This window comes from Theobroma cacao, chromosome 4 (assembly GCF_053813885.1).
Source record: "Theobroma cacao isolate CCN51 chromosome 4, ASM5381388v1, whole genome shotgun sequence".
NCBI lineage: Eukaryota > Viridiplantae > Streptophyta > Magnoliopsida > Malvales > Malvaceae > Theobroma > Theobroma cacao.
The window spans coordinates 29,453,234-29,472,336 of NC_142642.1; the positions used below are offsets into that span (position 1 = coordinate 29,453,234).

At 33.1% G+C, this 19,103-nt stretch overlaps 1 protein-coding gene across 1 annotated transcript; it reads left to right on the plus strand.

The window, feature by feature from the left end:
• The first annotated feature begins 5,732 nt into the window (after window positions 1–5,732).
• Window positions 5,733–8,726, plus strand: LOC108661602 (uncharacterized). Its single transcript, XM_018119056.2, has 2 exons — window positions 5,733–7,307; window positions 7,428–8,726. Exons 1-2 carry the CDS (start codon window positions 5,733–5,735, stop codon window positions 8,724–8,726), a joined length of 2,874 nt encoding a protein of 957 aa, XP_017974545.2.
• The last annotated feature ends 10,377 nt before the right edge of the window (window positions 8,727–19,103 follow it).

The window sequence follows — 19,103 nt, forward strand, 5'->3', positions numbered from 1 at the left end:
AAAGTGGTTATTTTGTGTGAAGTAGTTATTCTACATGGAGTAGTGCACCACTTATTCTAGTTATTCTGTATGAAATAGTGCTTCATATGTTTTAGTTGTTCTACGTGAAGTAGTGTTTCACTTATTCTAGTTATTCTACGTGAAGTAATGTTTCACCTATTTTAGTTGCTCTCATTATTCTCTGCACAAAATCACACTGTAAAACAATTTTAAAGAAAATAGGTAGTAACCAAAATCTACTATCTACAATAATAAAAGAAAAAACAAATTCTTACGAGAACATGACCGAAAATGTGTTTTCTCTGTGAAAAGTGCATCACAGCTTTAGATCTCCACTCTTGCTTGAAGTCAAATGAGGTATAGTTCTCAAACATATGAAAACTTACTATTCATTCAAAAGTTCAATCTTTGCTATGGCTTGCTAATTAAACAATATCCCTTCTAAAAGTTTCATTATGTTATGTTGTGCTATCTTTTAAAATAATGGCTTATTGTGAAGTTGGTGTAGGTTGGTTGATGAAACTTGTGTGCATATATTGATTTGTTGTCACGTTTCATGGGTCATTTGTTATAATCGGTGTGACAAAATAAAAAAGAAGAAAAGAAAGAAGAGAGGAGCTGATTTTGGAATATTCTCCAATTTTCCTTTTTCTTCTCTATTCCATCACACCTAAAACCCAGCCACCACTGAAACTTTAATATGGTATCAGAGTTCATGTTTGATAGATCAAGTTTTCTTTTCTTCTAACATGGTATTAGAGCCTTCTCAGGGGCTATGCACATTGGTTGTTGGCAATCGTAGTTTCATACGCCTCCTGCCTTGTTTCACATGTTCCACACGTCGACAACTCCTGTCTCATTCTCTGGTTGTCCATACATTGATTTTTTCTACCATTGCAGTTTATTTGACACGTTCGTTACCATGTCATTCAACATGTCTGTCATTCCACTTGTGGTATTTCACCACGTCATTCAACTTGTCGTGTTTCACCATGTCATTCAACTCATGTCGTGTTTTGCCACATTAGTCAACTATGTCATTTTTCACCACATCACTTGCCATGTCATTCAACTCATGTCGTGTTTCGTCACGTCATTCAACTATGTCGTGTTTCGCCACATCACTTGCCACGTGTTTCACGACGTCAAAACGTCGTGTAGCCTCCAATTGATTTCAAGAGCAGTTTCAAGAGTTTATCTTAGTTTTCAACCTAAGTTGGCATATATACCTTACCGTCTTGAGTTTGAAGAGAGAGTTAAGACAATGATATGAGTTATTTAGCTAGAGTTGTAATACAATAATATTACTTAGTTAGATTACAATATTTCATTAGCATTATGCTACAATACTGTTAGTTAATTAGCTAGAATTAGACGATGAATAAGATTGAGATTACCTTTATATATATATATATATATATATATATAACATACACAATTAATCATAATTAAGATTTATTAATATACAATTTATATTCTCATTATTCTTTTCTAACATAATGAACCTTGGATTGTAAATACCTATGAAACGTCAAATAGAGCTTGTCCTTGCGTGGATTGGATTCCTCTACCAGAGGAGAAATGAAAATTAGTGAAGATGAATTGGTAAAAGGTAAATCATGGCCAGTAGGATGTGGAGGAGTGGCACGTGACCATTTGGGACTAGTGAGGGGTATCTTTTATGGGTCGTTGGGCATCCAAGATTTCAATTTTGTAGAAGTTATGACGATTAGAAATGAATTACAAATGTTTACATCTTGGGTTGGTTCAAAAAACTTAATCATTGAATTGGATTCCTAAGTAACAATCTCGTGGGTGAAAAATAACTTGATGAGACCATGGATTTAGGATGCGTTAGATATCTTTCTTTTTTTGTGGTAGAATGCTTTACTTAACTGGCAACTATGATACGGTTTGATGCGTGTTTCCTTTTGTAACTGGTTGGGGTCAGAGCTAGGTGATTTGTAATGCCATATCTTGGGAGATAGTGCCCCTCTTGTCTTTTTAGAACTATTTTTACGGATTCTAGTTTGTATCAATTCATTTGATACTTAATAAAATTTGACTTGACCGAGTGAAAATTAATAAAATTTGGCTTGACCAAGTGAAAATAATAAAATTGGAACTATCGATTTCATCAGTAAATTTTTTTTCAATTATTTTGATTGAAGCAGTCAAAACATTCTCTTTGTTGTTATTATTTTAGAATTGGTACAAGTTAATGTATCTAAAATCTACCAAGATGTCTTAAACTGCTAATATAGAATTATCACGGTCGGCTTTAGGGTAAAGTCACCAAAGCAAGCTCGGCAGAAGGTAATGTGTCTAGGGAGGGGGGGGGGGGGGGGGGGCGGGGGGGAGGGGGAGATTTTAAAATTTTTATTTATTATATATATTTAAAATTTTATTTTTTATTTACATTTTTTAAAATTTTAATATTTCTTATATATATTTTTAAATGATCTCCTCAAAATAATTTTTTATTTAATAATTAATATAAATAATAAATAATAAATTGAATCCACAAACTTTATTCAATTTTATCTTTATTCTTAAGTTTCTCCCTACTTTTTTCTCTCTCTTTCTTTTCGTGTTTCTATTCTTTTTTGTCCTTTTATTTTTACTTTACTCTCTTTTGTGTAACTTAACACTAAAACACACTTCATTTTTTAAAAGAAATTTATGAGCTTATGAGTTTAAATAAGAAAGAACGGGATCACTCACCATCATTGTGTGAAATTAAAAAGAAGTAAAGTTTTCTTTTATCTTTTTCTTTCTATTTAGATTATTTAACTATTTATATATTTAATTATTGCGTGAAACCTTGTATATCGTATTTAATTATTTATATTTTATGCATTATAGTTTTATATTTAGTATTTTACGTTTAAATAGAAATAAAATAAAAATATTAGATATTGATTGCATTAATTTTTTTTTCAGGTTTGATTAAAGTATAAGTAAGTTGAAAATAATTGACAAATTCTTCAAAAGAAAAAAGATAAATCATCAAAATTATTCTCCTAATCTTGAGCTATTAAGCCTCAATACGTCAACTCATAAATAAGAATAATATGAATCAAAATGTCCAAGTTCAATCTTGAAGAAATTGTTGGTTAAGTCCAACATATTAATTTTAAAAATTTTTAGCCTCCATTCTTTTCTGTCTTTTACCCCTCAACAAAATTTGATTAGCTTCACCTCTCAAAGCAAGGGCTTTAGGTCTCAAATTTTCATAAGTCTCATAATTTTTTATTAGCAATATAATTAATTATATTAAAAATATACAAAAATTAAGTTAATTAATAAAATATTTACTTATTCTCTCATGTCTAATAAATATCTATTTTCTCTCACTTCCACGTGCTTATTAATTTTCAACTATTTATCTCATTTATCATTAAAAATATGTAAAAGTCAAAATAATTAATAAAATGATATAATCTCTCATTTTCCTAATTATGTACCTAAAAATCTTAATTTTTTATTACTTTCAAATTTTCATAATGTTATTAATTCTTAACTATTTCTTTTATTCCCTAAGAATAATATTTATTTAATAATCTCTAATTGTTATTTTTTCCTATAAATAATATCAATTTTTTTCAATTTATAATATCTATTTATAAATTTCCTTTTCTCATTTGCTCTTTGTTCCTTAACTTTAATAAAAAAAAAACCTCCTTTTTTAATTTCAATAAAAAAAAGAGTCCATTTATATATTTGACTTTAACCTTTTAAGATTATTGAACCACTAATTATCAAAATCTATTAATGAAAATCATTACTAATTTGGATGAAAAAAAAAAGTATGTTGAATTTAGTATGTTGTTAATACTAGTACTCTGTAATAATTTAGACATTACAAGGAGGGACATCTTGATTACCTCTTCACTGATATTGAATGAGTTTATTTGAAGGATGTGGATACTTGATTTTGGTTAATACCTATTCTCTAAAGAATTATGTTACAACATAATATTGTACAGAGAACAACTTAAACAAGTGAAGTGCTACTTTATGCAGAATAACTAGAATAAGTAAAGCACTACTCCATATGGAACAATTAATACAAGTAGAACAATTAATAAGGTTAACTCCACCCCTCTGAACCAATCCCTCGTAGCTTTCGACCACTTTAATGCCCCTCTTGGTTAGAAGCCCACGCTACCGAGCTCGGCTAACAATGGATATCCTATTAGGAGAACATTCATTGATGATGGTTCCTCTGTGAATCTCATACCTCTATCCACTTTGAAAGCTGTAAACATGGATTTGAAGAGTTTACGTCGTCCTATGACCATCACTTCTTTTGATAACAAGGAGATTATGACTTTGGGGCAAGTGACAGTGAATTTTAAGATGGGGCTGATTCAAGATCAGACATGTTTCCATGTTATTGATGCAAATGTGGCTAATCATGCTCTAATTGGAAGAAAGTTCTTGCATATGCACAATATCATCCCTTCCTCACGTCATCAATGTATTAAGGGATATTGGAAGGGGAAGGAGGTTTTCATTCCAGCCACTAAAGCTCCATTTGAATGGCATGAGGTGAGTTATACAGAGGCTTCTTTCTTTGAAGATCTAGCAGCAGATAGAGAAACAACTATTGTTAGACCTATCGATGTTCCATTTCTGCGATGGGAGGAGTATGTTAGGAATAAGGCAGAGAGTAGTGGCAAGAAAAAGGAATGAGGTGGGAAGAGAAGAAGGGAAAACACTTTCACATACAAAGAAGTAAATGAAGAAAAGACGCCTAATGGGGTAACTTCCTATGCACGTGAAGATGGAAAAATTGTGTGTTGCTTATGATGGGACGCGAGGTCTGAGGAAACATCTTCTCCTAATCCCAAACTTTGGAAGCCACCGGATACATCACCATCATGTTTTCAAGTAGAAGCAAAAAAGGAAAAAGTACAGGAAGTATTACCCACGAAAGAATAACTTTCAGATCAACCCAAGTCTCAAAGGGATGAGTTGGAAAAAATAAATATGGCAGAAGAAGGAGACACAAGTAAGCCACTCTTCATAAGCAAGAGTCTTTCTGGTGAACAAAAGGTTGTACTAATTGAGTTGTTAAGAAAATTTCAAGATGTGTTTACTTGGACTTATGAGCAGATGCCTGGACTAGATGAGAATCTCATTACTCACGAGTTACACATTTCTCCACAAAGTAAGCTAGTGAAACAATATGCTTGTGTATTTCATCATGAGATAGAGGGCTAGATAAAGGAGGAGATTAACAAGCTTCTCAAGGTTGGATTCATCAAACCCATACATTGTTCTACATGGCTAGCAAATGTAGTTCCGATGAAAAAGAAGAATGAAACAATTCGGGTGTGTGTAGATGTCAGAGATTTGAACAAGGCATGCCCAAAAGATGATTTTCCTCTTCCTAATATTGATACTTTAGTGGATGCTACAGCTGGTCATGAGATGTTTTCCTTCATGGATGGGTTTAGTGGATACAATCAAATAAAGATGGCATGAGAAGATGCAGAGAAGACAACTTTTAGAACTTAATTTGGAAATTTTTACTACACTGTAATGCCATTTGGATTAAAGAATGCAGAACTTATCAACGTGCCATGACAGCTATCTTCCATGACATGATGCATGACTGTATGGAAGATTATGTGGATGATATAGTAGTGAAATCCAATAAGGCTTTTAATCACTTTGAAGATCTGAAGAAAGTATTTGAAAGGTGTTGAAAGCATAATTTTCGCATGAATCCTTTAAAGTGTGCATTTGGAGTAACAGCTGGAAGATTCTTGGGTTTTATGGTTCACAAAAAAGGTATAGATGTTGATCCTGCAAAAATAAAAGCTATTCAATCCATGCCATCTTCGGTGAATCAAAAACAACTCAAAAGCTTGTTGAGAAAAGTCTATTATATTAGGAGATTCATTCCAGCTTTAGGAGAAATCATTGTGCCTTTTCAAGCCTTGCTTAAGAAAGGTGTTCCATTCATATGGGGTGAACCACAACAACAAGCATTTGAGAAGATTAAAAAGATTCTTACTTCTCCTGCAACGATGATCATGCCTATCAAAGGAAAGCTAATGATGTTGTATTTGACTTCTACTCCATACTCATATGGTGCCTTACTTGTACAGGAAATGGATGGAGAAGAAAAACCTGTGTACTACCTTAGTAGATGCTTACACGAAAGTGAGTTGAATTATCCACCTATGGAAAAGTACTGTCTTGCTTTAGTCTATGCAACTCAAAAGCTTCGGCACTATTTCTTGGCACACAAGCTCATAATCGTGACAACGTCAGATCCCATCAAGTTCTTACTTTCTAAACCAATTCTATCTGAAAAAGTAGTAAAGTGGTTTCTTTTATTAGGAGAATTTGATGTATCAGTTGTTCAGCCAAAAGCTATCAAATCTCATGCACTTTCAGATTTGTTAGCACATTTTTCATCTCATTTTGAAGAGGTTATTCCTGATGCCATTTCAGCTGAATTTCATGAAGAAGTGTGCGCAGTAAATATAAAAGAAGGGGAGTGGAGTTTATACTTTGATGGTTCTTCAAACAGTTTTGGAGGAGGTGCCGGAATAGTTCTTATTCCTTCAGGTAGAGAAGATAACTCCGCGGTACAAAGTTCTGAATTAGTTGTCTCTCATTTGAGTAGAGGCCACATCTCTTTGGAGGGAAAAGGTCTTCGTGTCCTGGAAACACCAAGTGAATATGCGAATTTCTTGATTTCATGTTTAGAGTTAAACTCTTTTGAGTCAAGCAGAGAACCTATCTCGTTAGCTTTCAAGCTAGATTTCCCATGCACAAACAATCAAGCTGAGTATGAAGCACTAGTTTTGAGGTTGTATGCGACAGTAACGATTGGAATAAGCAATCTTTGCATCCATGGGGATTCTAATCTTATTATAAAGCAGACTAATGGTGAGTTTTCTTTGAAAGAACCAATACTTGCTTCTTACAGGACTCTTGTTCAGTCTTTGTTAGAGAAATTTCAAACGGTGAGATGTGAACATACTCCGAGAACAACGAACCGTTATGCAGATGCCCTTGCTATTTTGGCTTTTAAAATCCATATTCTGGAGAAAAAACGAAGTATTCCTATAGCTGTACTCAAGAGGACCATCTCATGTCCATCTAGTGAGCTATTACGACCTCCAATTTATGAGGAAGAAGATTGGCGAAAACCCATCATAGAAGAGCTGCTTAACCCTGGTTCTACTGCTATTCCGCGCTTAAAGCACTATATTTTGATTCATGGTACACTTTACCACAAAGGAAGTAATGGAGTTCTAGCAAGATGCATTTCTGAGAAAAAGGTAAAAGAAAGATTGAGAATAGCCCATGAACAATGGTGTGGGGAGAAAAGACCATCTTTACATTGCTTACTCCAAAGGGCAGGATATTTTTAGCCATCTATGTCCAAAGATGCTTTACAGCTTCAAAAGGCTTGCATTAGATGTTCTAAACCACCGGATGCACAAGAGTGTAATTTTGTGGGAAGTGCTGGTGATTGGCATAGGCCTTATATTGATTTTCTCCAAAATGGAATTTTACCAACTAATTTTCAAGATGCAAGACAACTCAAGAGAAGAGCTCAATGTTTTTTTCTTAAAGGAAATGACTTGTTTAGGCTCTCATTTACAGGAACATCATTGAAATGTGTTTGCCTAGTTGATGTCAATCCATTGTTAGCAGAAGTGCATGCAGGTAGTAGTGGAGAGCATGAAGGTGGAAGGAAACTTTATCTGAAGCTTTTGGATCTTGGGTATTATTGGCCTACTATGGAAGCAGATGCAGTGAATTATGCAAGGAAGTGTTATCCGTGTCAGATTTATGGGAATGATATACATGCTTCAACTGTACAACTTCATAGCATCATTACTCCATGGCCATTTCATACTTGGGCGTTTGATTTGAATGGACCTATCAATCCTCCTTCTAAAGGATATACTTGGATATTAGCAGCAACAGAGTGCTTTACTAAATGGGTGGAAACTATTTCTTTGAAGAATGCGACTAGTCTAGTTGTGGTAAATTTCATCAAGGAAAACATCATTTGCAGGTTCGGCATACCTAGACGTATTCTTTCAGATAATGATACTCCGTTCATTAATGCCAATGTAAGGAAATTACTTACTTTTTACGATGTGGATCATGTGAAGTCTACTCCTTACTACCCAAAAGGAAATGGTCAAGCTGAAGCTACTAACAAGACTTTACTTAAAGTGCTTAGTAGAATGGTACATGAAGAACCAAAGATGTGGCATGATGCACTTCCAGTAGCATTATGGGCATATAGGACTTCCAAGCGTGAACCTACAAAGACAACTCTTTTTTCACTAGTATATGGAACAGAGACAGTGCTACATGCGAAAATTCTAGTTTCGTCTGCAAGATTAGCTCTAGACGCTGAACTTGATAATAATAATTTATGGATGTTAGATTTAGAAGCATTGAAAGAAAGAAGAGATAGAGCAAAGAAGAATTTATCAATCTATCAAAGAAGGTTGAGTAGAGCTTATGACAAGCTAGTGAAAAGGAGGAATTTTGAAGAAGGAGATCTAGTGTTACGCGCAGCTGAGCATATTAGAAGAGGAACCCCATCTTCTAAATTCAGCCCAAAATGGGAAGGACCATATATTATTCATGAGGTGAATGAAAGTGGATATTGCAAATTGATAAATCCGAAGAACAACGCCATCACTGCTCCAATCAATTTTCAATATATAAATTAAGTATCATGTATGAGGTTCTAACTCCACTCTTGTTGCATGCAAAATACATGATTTACTCTTTCGCAATGAAAGGCATTTCAGCCGCAACTTCAACGCTTTTATATTGGCTGTGTTTTACTATTTATAATTTAGTCACTAGCTTCATTGCTTATATCTTGGCTGCAATTATATTATTGGTCACAAGTTATATCGCTCAATCTTTGACCATAATTAATCATTAACATTCAGTCGCTAGCTTTATCGCTCATAATTTGGCTGTAATGATAATATGTTATTGGTCGCAAGCTTCATCGCTCATAATTTGGCTGTAATGATAATATGTTATTGGCTGCAAGCTTCATCGCTCATCTTTGGCCTTACCTTATTACTCACAAATTGGCCGCAGCTCTTACGCTTGGTTATTTGAAGGGATGAAATAATCTCTTTCATGTCAAGTTAGAGTTAATCTTCTTGATGAAAAGTTGAAAGTTACCTTTTGGCCATATACAATAATACGAAAAGTGAATACGTACGCAACAAGCGAAGCATTATTAAAAGAAATATGATATATCAATAGCAAAGTACTAGCTCAAATGAGTTTTCAAAAAGAGTCAAAGAAAAGCAAAAGACTAGCCAATTACATATTCCATAGAGAAGAGTTATTATTGGAAAATACATCTAATTGTTCTCGTACTTCAGCTTCACGTTTTTTCAGTGAAGTTATCTTCACTGCAATGTCTTCTAACTCATCTTCCAAAGAAGACTTGTTGAGAAAAATCTTGGCTTTCGATCTACAATCATTGAAGCACTCAAGCTTGAATCCAAAGTTACAAGCATCATCGAAATCCTGTAACATCTGTTGCAATTCCTCTAGTGAAGTACTTATCAATGGAGCATGGAAAATGACTAAAGCTCTACCTAATACTTCCATCATTAAGCAAATGACGTTTACGTTCTTTAAAAAGGAGGTACTCCAAAACTCTCCCTCTATGTTGAAAATCTGCTTTAAGTATGCCATATATTCCAGTGAAACTTGAAAACCATGGAAGTTAACTTTTTTATCGCTTTGTTCAGTATATGCTATTTGAGTGCCAGAAGCACTACTTGTATCTCTATGTTCTAGCACCGGGGAGGAAGAAGCACGAGGAGTCATTGGAATAGCTCTAACATCATCAGTATTAATTCCAACATCCTGAATAACCTCAACATTTGGAGTAACCTCAGGAACAACTTCACCAGCAGGAATAGTCTTAGTGTCAGGAACAACCTCATCTCGAATAGCCTGGGGAGTAAGAACGATCTTAATTTTAAAAAAAAAAGGAATGGAACAACATCAATTGGAGTAACATAGTAATATGTTTATACTTGGTTCATGGTAGAACTCTAAACATGATTTGGAAATAAAACATCCAAATCAATGAAATCATCAAAAGGGGTTGGCCCACCTTCAACTTCAGCTTTATCAACATCAATGGATTCATCATCAGATTCATCACTACGTTCAGAGTCACATGATTCCTCTTCAGTTTCTACTTCAGACTTTTTTCCTCTTCAACTAAATTGAGTTCAACTCTTGTAGTTGATTCTCCCTAAAAAAAATGATGAAAATGTGGAAATAATATATATATATATATATAGAAAAAAAATAAAATGAAAAAAAAATGAACTTACTTTTCGATAGGCATGCTTATCTTTTGTTTGACGAATAGGAGCATGAACTGCGGTATCTTCTTCTTCAGTCATGCATTTCTTCTTTCTAAGAGGAATCAAGCGCAAGGATACATCATTGTTACTTACATGAGAAATGTAGAGACGAGCTTTGGGATTAGTTAAGGGCACAATAAAAGATCTCCATTCTCCAAGACACTCTCACCAATAAGCAAACCATCCAGAAGTATGGATACCAACTCTATCAAAAGCTAGGATTGTACAACTCTTAAGTTTATCTGAACGGAGTAAAAGTCCTGTCATGAGAAATGAAGAAACGCAAGAAGAAAAGCTGATAGGCGAAGAAGAGTCAAGTGGAGCTGGTTGGTCAAATCCAAATTGACGTGCCACTCTATAAGGAGAATACACTTCAACAGAACGAAAGTTTCTATCTCCACCAAAACTAGAACTCTCAATCATAGAAGGCAAATGGGAACTATGAACCCATATACAAAAGTTAATACCTCGTGAGTTCATTCTTTCAGACTGTAGAGGATGAAGGTCATAATAAATTACAGGATCACCAAATCCATTTATAGGTTGCACATAAGGTCTGGGATTGAATTCTTTTCTAACATCCATCACTTCAAGAACATTACCCCTTTGTAGTCGATCATGCCATGCCCAAGCTCTATAGTTGTATCTGGATAAAGGGTTATGCACAGAAAAAGATGCAAAAGGATATGCATTAGGCATGGGAGCTCAAGTACCAAACCTTTCCCATAAGAACATCTGAATGGAGGAAACATCCACATAAGTCAAAACCTTGTAACGCCCAGCTGACTCAACAGTTTTGAGTTGGTACAAGTCTAATCTCTTATATAAGGATCCTAAATATAGTGGAGTAAGGGGAAAACGTATTCCCTTAACAATTTTTATTGCTAAAGGAACAATTGCTGAAGAGATACCATCATCTGGACACCTTGGGAGTGCGTGTCGTGCCAACCAAAAAATTGTTAAAGCTACTAACTCATACTTATGGTCTAGGTACTCAGGAGAACCGATCTCAATTCCCTTAGCATTGAACTTTTTATAAAAAATCCCTATCCAATTAGAGAATCGTGCAACTTTCGAAGTTTTACTCAAACTCTTAAGTAGATCGAAGAAAAAGTCTCGAGTACATACCTCTTCTTCAAAAAGCTTAATAAAGTGAAAATCATCTTTTCCTATACAAAGAAGTTCTAAGAGAACACATACATCTTCCAGAGTGAAGGTAAATTCTCCCCACGCAGTAATCATAGTATGAGAAAATGTGCTCCACCTCGCAAGAATAGCAGGCCACATATCTATCCTTTATTTTTTGCGAATATTGAGCTTGAAAGTGATACGTATAGCATCAAGTATCCCAGCAAAAGAGAGAAGTTTAACATAAGAAGGATTCTTCAACACCTTAGTTACCCATTCATCCCAATGATGAACAAATTGAGAATTGGAGCCTAACTTAGTAGCAGAAAAGGGAAACTCACCACGTTCAAACCTGAATTTCAGAATAAATGGTCCAGGAGTACCACTTCTTCTATGAGGAGGTGCTTCTAAGCATAAACGATTCCAATCATATCCAACAGACTCAGAGGGATGTTCGTTAACCTGTCTGGCATGAACTTCTTCCCAAAAACGATCTTCTCCTCGTTCTCTAATAATTTCATCTTCCTAGTTTTCAAGGACAGGAGGAACTTCACCATTCTTTCCTACTTTAATTATCTTAAAAGCAACTAATTCAGAATCATTATTCTTCCTTTTATGTGCTGTGGTCTTTCTCCTTGTTATAGCCCTCCCAGGCTCACCATAATGGATCTTCGGAAGGAGACGCGTCCTAGGTATAAGGGAAGATGGAAAATAAGCCTACAAACATGATCATGGAAAAAGAGATAAGTATACACGTAAAATAATTTTTTTTATTATTTATGTCTTTGTCAAAAATATATATATAAATAAATAATAAAATGATAAAATAAAAGCCCCACAAAGTAGAATAATAAAATTTATCAAAGCTATAATTTTCATTATTAATATATATAATAAAAATAATATTAACAAATGAATAAAAAATAATAATAATAATAAAATAAAAAATAAAAAAATAAACTAAAATATATATATTAAAGAACTCACGACGCTTGCCGCAAGCTTCGCCTAAAAGAGTTCGAGGCAAATGCCTCGAGCTTTACATGTGCCGCAAGCTTCACTTAAAAAAGCTCGTGGCATGTCACTTAAAAGAACTCTTCAAAAGCTAGAGAAAGACATGACACAAGTCAAAGTCATAATACAAGCATAAGTTAAAAAAAAAAAACCCAAGTAAAAAGCTGCACCAAAACACAACAAAAGTCAAAGTCACTATATATATATATATATATATATATATATATATATATATATATATATATATATATAGAAAGACATGTTGTTCATTTTGTTAGTTTTTATGCAAAACAAAAGACAAGTCAAAGTCAAATTATATTAAAAAAAATGAATTTCTTTTGCTTAGTACTTGCAACACTCCAAAGGCTAAGAAACGCATCTTGTGCTGCTAACAAATTAAAAAAAAAAGCAACAAAAAGCTAACATACACCAGCTTTTATTCACCTCTCTTTACTTCAGCTTTTATTTGTTTTTTTATTTTAATGTTTCACATGGAACAGTTATATTTCAAAACAAAAAGAAGATTCAAAACGAAAACAATCAGAGCATCAAAAACAAGCTTTTAAGGCAAAAATCAATTCAATAAAAAAAAATTTTTTTCCTTGACGTGCTTGCTTGAATTATTTTACATCATGACTTGAAACAAATCCTTGATTTACCAAGATAATTTTCTTCCAAACATAAATAATTCTTATTTTGAACTTTAAAAAAAAATCAAACAATTTACCTATCTATTTAAATATATACATACATATATACATAACAAAAATCTCATTTAATCGAAAAACTTCATCTCATGCATGAATTTTTTTTAATTAAAAAAATTAATGCAGGGGGCAACAAACATGTAAGCAAAGGAAATTCAATTTTTTTGAAAAGCAAGAAAAATATAATAAAAATAAAGAGAGAGAGCAAGCAAAAATTACAACAAGAAGAAAAATTTACTTACTTGAAAAAATTCGTAAAAGAATCGACTTCGTTAGATACTTGATTTTGGTTAATACCTATTCTCTAAAGAATTATGTTACAACATAATATTGTACAGAGAACAACTTAAACAAGTGAAGTGCTACTTTACGCAGAATAACTAGAATAAGTAAAGCACTACTCCATATGGAACAATTAATACAAGTAGAACAGCTACTTCGGATAAAATAACCACTTCATTTGGGTGATAGTGAAAGTAACTCGGAATAAGTGGCAGGATTCATGGGTTACTTTCATCTTGGGATGTTTAGGAGAGTTTGGCTTGGTGGCTCAGATATGGAGGTAGTTAAGAGGTCTTCCTCTTAACCTTTTCTTGAAGTACAAATGTTTCACCCTCTTATCTTGTTCTCGTATACCTGTTCACATACACCTTCTTCTCTTGTACCTATTCTTGTACAACTTACTCCACTGTACCTATCCATGTACAGCTTTTCTCTATCAGCTCTTACTCGAGAACAGGTCTCATTAAATATAATTATTTTAATAGTCACATAATAAATTTTTAACCGTTATTCAATATTAACTCTCAGTAACAGTTACCTAACATTAAATCCCTCCTTAATGGTATCATTCATTACGTATATTAAAACCTTGTCTTGTAACCGTTACTTCTGACACTATATATAGAGCTTTCACAATTCAAAAAGGGAACTTTTTCCTTTACTTTGAGAATTACCCGACTCTCACTCAAATCTTTTCTTTCTATTTTATTCTCATTGAGAACACCTATTCTTTTCTTATCTTCTTCCACTTGCCACAACATTTGGTACTTTAGGAACTACTCCAATCTTCCTCTCCGTCACCTCCGGTACATCCCTTACTTGTTTGCAACGCTTCTTCTTCTTCTTATCACAAGAACCCCATTTACATTTTGGCGACTCCACTGGGGAGGAGTGATTGCATTAAGTAAGACTTTTACTGCTAAAATTTCTTATTACCAAAAAATATGGAGAGTTTCACTGGTAACCAGGATACACCTGTTCCTTCCTACATTCAGGATCTGATGAGAATGATCCAAACTTCTCAAGAGATGATGTAAATTTTGGAGGACAATAATAAGCGAATGATGGACACTATATCTCAACTTGCATCCTCTGCTATCACCACTTTTCAAGCTCAATCTATGCATTCTAATGAGAGTGCACCTGTTGGAGTCACTCATCTAGTTACAAACATTGAGGGGAATGGAGGAAATAGAGAAGGTGCAGCTGATGTAGTAGTTGCTGCAAACCTTAACCCTACCAACACCATTACTGCAGTTACTCCAACAACTATTTCTACTGCAGTAATCCTATCTATTCCTACTCAAAGATTTGTGACAATGGAAGAACTCCAAAAGCTGTTAGATCAGAAGAACAAGAGTTTGAATTTTTCTGAGTTTGATCTCAAGTTGCCTTACCCAGCCAGTGTGGCTGCAAAACTATACCCTTAAGACTATACTAGCCCTAAGTTCAAACAATTTAATGGGAAGACTGGTGATGAACGCGAACATGTCATGAAATTTGTGGAGACTCTTGGAGTAGTTGGATTGGATTATGACCTGAAGTTGAAAGAATTCTCCAAGTCTCTCACTGAGAAGGATTATACAGGGTATGTTAACCTCACTCCTGGTTCTGTTTAATCTTGGAATCAGATGTGTAGGATGTTTGGGGAAAAGTTCTTCTCTACTCAAGAGAAAGTTACCCTCATTGATCTTGGAAGAGAGTTTCAAAAGTCTAGGGAGGATTTAATGGACTATATCCAACGTTTTAGAGAAAGAGTGCTGGACATACAAGAATCTCATGATGAGAAAGAGTTGGTAAAAGTGTGTATTCAGGGGATGTTTGATGAATACAGGTTACACTTGGAGAATCTACCTCTTCCAACCTTTGCTACACTAGTGGAAGTTGCACGAAGGACCAACAATACAGTTCTTAGACAAAAAAGACTATTTCCTTCACTTTGAGAATTACCCGACTCTCACTCAAATCTTTTCTCTCTATCTTATTCTCATTGAGAACACCTATTCTTTTCTTATCTTCTTCCACCTGCCACAATATTTGGTACTTTAGGAACTGCTCCAATCTTTCTCTCCGTCACCTCCGATACATCCCTTACTTGTTTGCAACGCTTCCTCTTCTTCTTATCACAAGAACCACATTTACAAAGGACAATGTTCATTTGCTGTTTCATTTGGCACTTCTGGATTGATTAATGTTTAAGTTGCTTGCTTTTCTTAACCTGAAATCGATTCCTATCCTTTTGCTTTTGATCCATACTCCAAATGTGGTTAATTTACACCAAATATGACTAGGACCATAGGACAAGATATATAGTGCAGAAAGCCATCTAGAAATGGAATTAGAATTCTTTCATATAAATTGGATAAATCTAATTAATATTTATAATAAAAAAAATTTTAAAATGACAATTTAGAAATATAATGAATAAAGAGGTCCATTTTCCTTAAATTAGGAGTTTTTCCAATATCCGTGCTTTTATATATACTAATATTTATTGCCATAAGATTTGCACAAGAATATATATATATATATATATATATATATATATTTATAAATATTTAAATAAAAATTATGTTAAATACAAACAATTTTCAAGTGTAAAGTCTGTTGCCTATAAATAAAAGACAATTAATGCTTCAATTGAAATTTTGTAACATAAATCTATAAATTATTCAACACTATGAAGAATTAAGAAAAACATTTTTAACAAAAGTCATTCAATACAATTTGAATTCTTATTTACAAATTAAATAAATTTTATTATATTTATCTTGATGAAAGTCATTTGATATTTTTAAATATTTATAAATTAGATAAATCTTAATATAATTTGCAAAAAAAATATTTAAAATGGTAATTTAAAGCTATCATGAATAAAAATACGATAATTTCCAGTATTCGTATTTTTATTTATAGTATAGATTATAAATTTTGATTACAGATATAAATACATTTATATATTTTATATAATTACTTTCTATATTGGATTAATTAAATTTTTAAAATAGTGCCTATGTACTTTTATTTAACTAGAATAACTTATAAATAGTATCATTTTTATCAAAATTGATTTTTGTTACACGTGCATTGCATATGAATCGATTCATTTGTGAATTTCATAATTATAATAATGAAAATAATAAATTTTTGGATCATAATTTGGCTGATTCAAAATTAATTAATATTTAGAGTAAAACGACATGAAATATATGTTAGTAGAAAAGACATTAATTTTAAGAAAAACATTAAAATTAAATAAATTTTATGTCTAAAATAAACTTTCTTCAATAGAAAACAATATACTATAACCAAATGAAATTTAATTACTAAAATTTTGAGATCATAAAAATAAAAAGGAGGAAACACATGACTTTTAAAAATAAACACATTCAGAGTTATATTAATGTAATTATAAAAAGATAGCTAATTACATAATCAAGAATAAAATACAAAATATAAGTCATAATTTATAAACTTAAATCAATCCAAATTACTTATAAATGTAATCAAGTTTAATAAGTTATTGAGTGAGATATGTGATCTATAATTGACATTTTATTTTCTGTCGGTAAGTCCTCTCTTCCCAATCACGCCCGGCAGATCACTAGAAATATGTTTGGTCCGGCCCTGCCCCACTTAAAATGGAGTGCCTTTGTTGACAAATACTACAAGGTCGATTGGCTGTTGAGAATATCCTAGCACGTCGACGTATGATTGGAGTGGATACAACTTCTTGCTTAATCTGCCGAGGAGATATTGAAGCCTTAGGTCACCTTTTTTTCAGTTGTAGTAAATCTTGGCTCCTGTGGCAACAGTCGGGAGCCCTTTGGAATATTCATTTGGTGGTTCACAAAGACCCAAGGATATGCTTCATGTCATGGTTGGAGGTGGCAGATTCTATCAGCAACGAGTTGATGTGGAAAATGACATGGTACGCCATATTATGGACTATCTAGACTACAAGATATGAGGTTATCTTCAAAAGTAAAATGTGGGATGAGGAGCAGGTCTTTGAGCTAATGAAGCTACGTGTTCCATGGAGGGTTAACACAAAATGGCCTGATCATAATATCTCCATTGGTGATCTTGCTAGGTAGCCGATTGAAAGAATTATCCAGGCTAAAAGCAAGAAACCAAAAATTATGATGGTTGATGACATGACAACAAATACAGGCACGTAGATGCTGATGTGGATTTCTATCAACTACTAACACGATCAATTTCCTTCTTTTCCATCTCACCTGCCACTTGTCAAAATATCATTGAGTGGTAAAACTAGGAAATCAGGGTAAAAAAATTGAAGAAGATTTCATGAAAGAAGAAACCTTTGATTTTCGAAGAACCCTAAACACAAACCCAAAATTGGTGAAATCAAAGAACCCTAAACCCAGAAAACTTGCAATTTTTGAAACCTATTGTCAATTATAAATTTGAAACCCTAAAAACTAGAACTTCAATTACAAAAATAGAAGAATAAATGGATTTCTAAAAGAGACGCTAATCGATTTAGAAAAGAAATGACAAATCAATCGAAAGAGACAACAAATCGATTTGGAAAAGTGACAAAAAATCTAGGAAGAAAGAGATGATGAATCAATTTCGAAAAGGCACGACAAATCGAGGAAAAAACAAAGAGAAAGATAGAGCTGTAAAGGAAAAAACCAACCACGAAGGTGTGTTGGATTTTGGGTTTTTTTCTCTTTGTTTCTTTGTTTGAAAATTAACGTATTTAGGGTTTATAATTGTGGAATGTTTTTAAAAATGAGTTCCAAAAGCCTGATGAAAATTGCAAAATTGGTTTTAGGGGTTCATATTGTGGTCTGAAAATATTTATTTAAGTCTTTTTTTCCTAGTTTATTTGTGTTTGCATGTGCTTGAAGTGGTCCTAGCTATAGAACATAAATTGGAGTTTGTTCTTTGTTTGACCGTAAGTAAATGGCTTTAGTTGGTCGGGCCACTATATTTGGTTGGCTTTTATGTATACTCTGTTAACAAAAAAATTAGTATGACTAGACCACTAATCTAAATCGAAATCTTCAAATCACTTAAATTTAATTCATATATTCTACAGGATGAATGCTGGTAAACTCAAGGTGCTATATTCAATTAGAATTATCCACGATAGGAAATTTGTATTTTCTTTGACAATAGAATATTTGTATGTCATGCTAGATAGATTTCAAGTTTTCCCTGATATACTATCCTTTTACGATATAGAAAGGTTGGTTAGAGACCTAGGGGACTTGAACGTGCCATTTATTTACATTAGGATTTCCAAATGGAAATTTTTTCAAGTTTGATGGTGGTACATGATGATGAGACTGTCTAGATTTAATCGATATGTTGACAGAGTGGATTTCTATAAATTTATATTATGATCATGCAATTAATGTTGCATAATCTGGTAAATGAAAGATGTAGATGCTGAGGAATATATATATATATATATATTGAAAAGTAATTTTATTGGTATTAAATTGCTATGTCATAAAGTTGTCGGCTTTTTGTCAAAAACTTCTGCTGGTATAAGACCTCGAGCTTGTGTAAAAGAAAAAATACAGAG

What these genes read in the sequence shown, in the direction of transcription:
- LOC108661602 (XM_018119056.2), top strand. Translation starts at nt 5,733, where the DNA reads ATGAATCCTTTAAAGTGTGCATTTGGAGTAACAGCTGGAAGATTCTTG. An exon ending in GATGCATTTCTGAGAAAAAG is followed by an intron (nt 7,308 to 7,427) that starts GTAAAAGAAAGA and finishes GATGCTTTACAG; the next exon opens with CTTCAAAAGGCTTGCATTAG.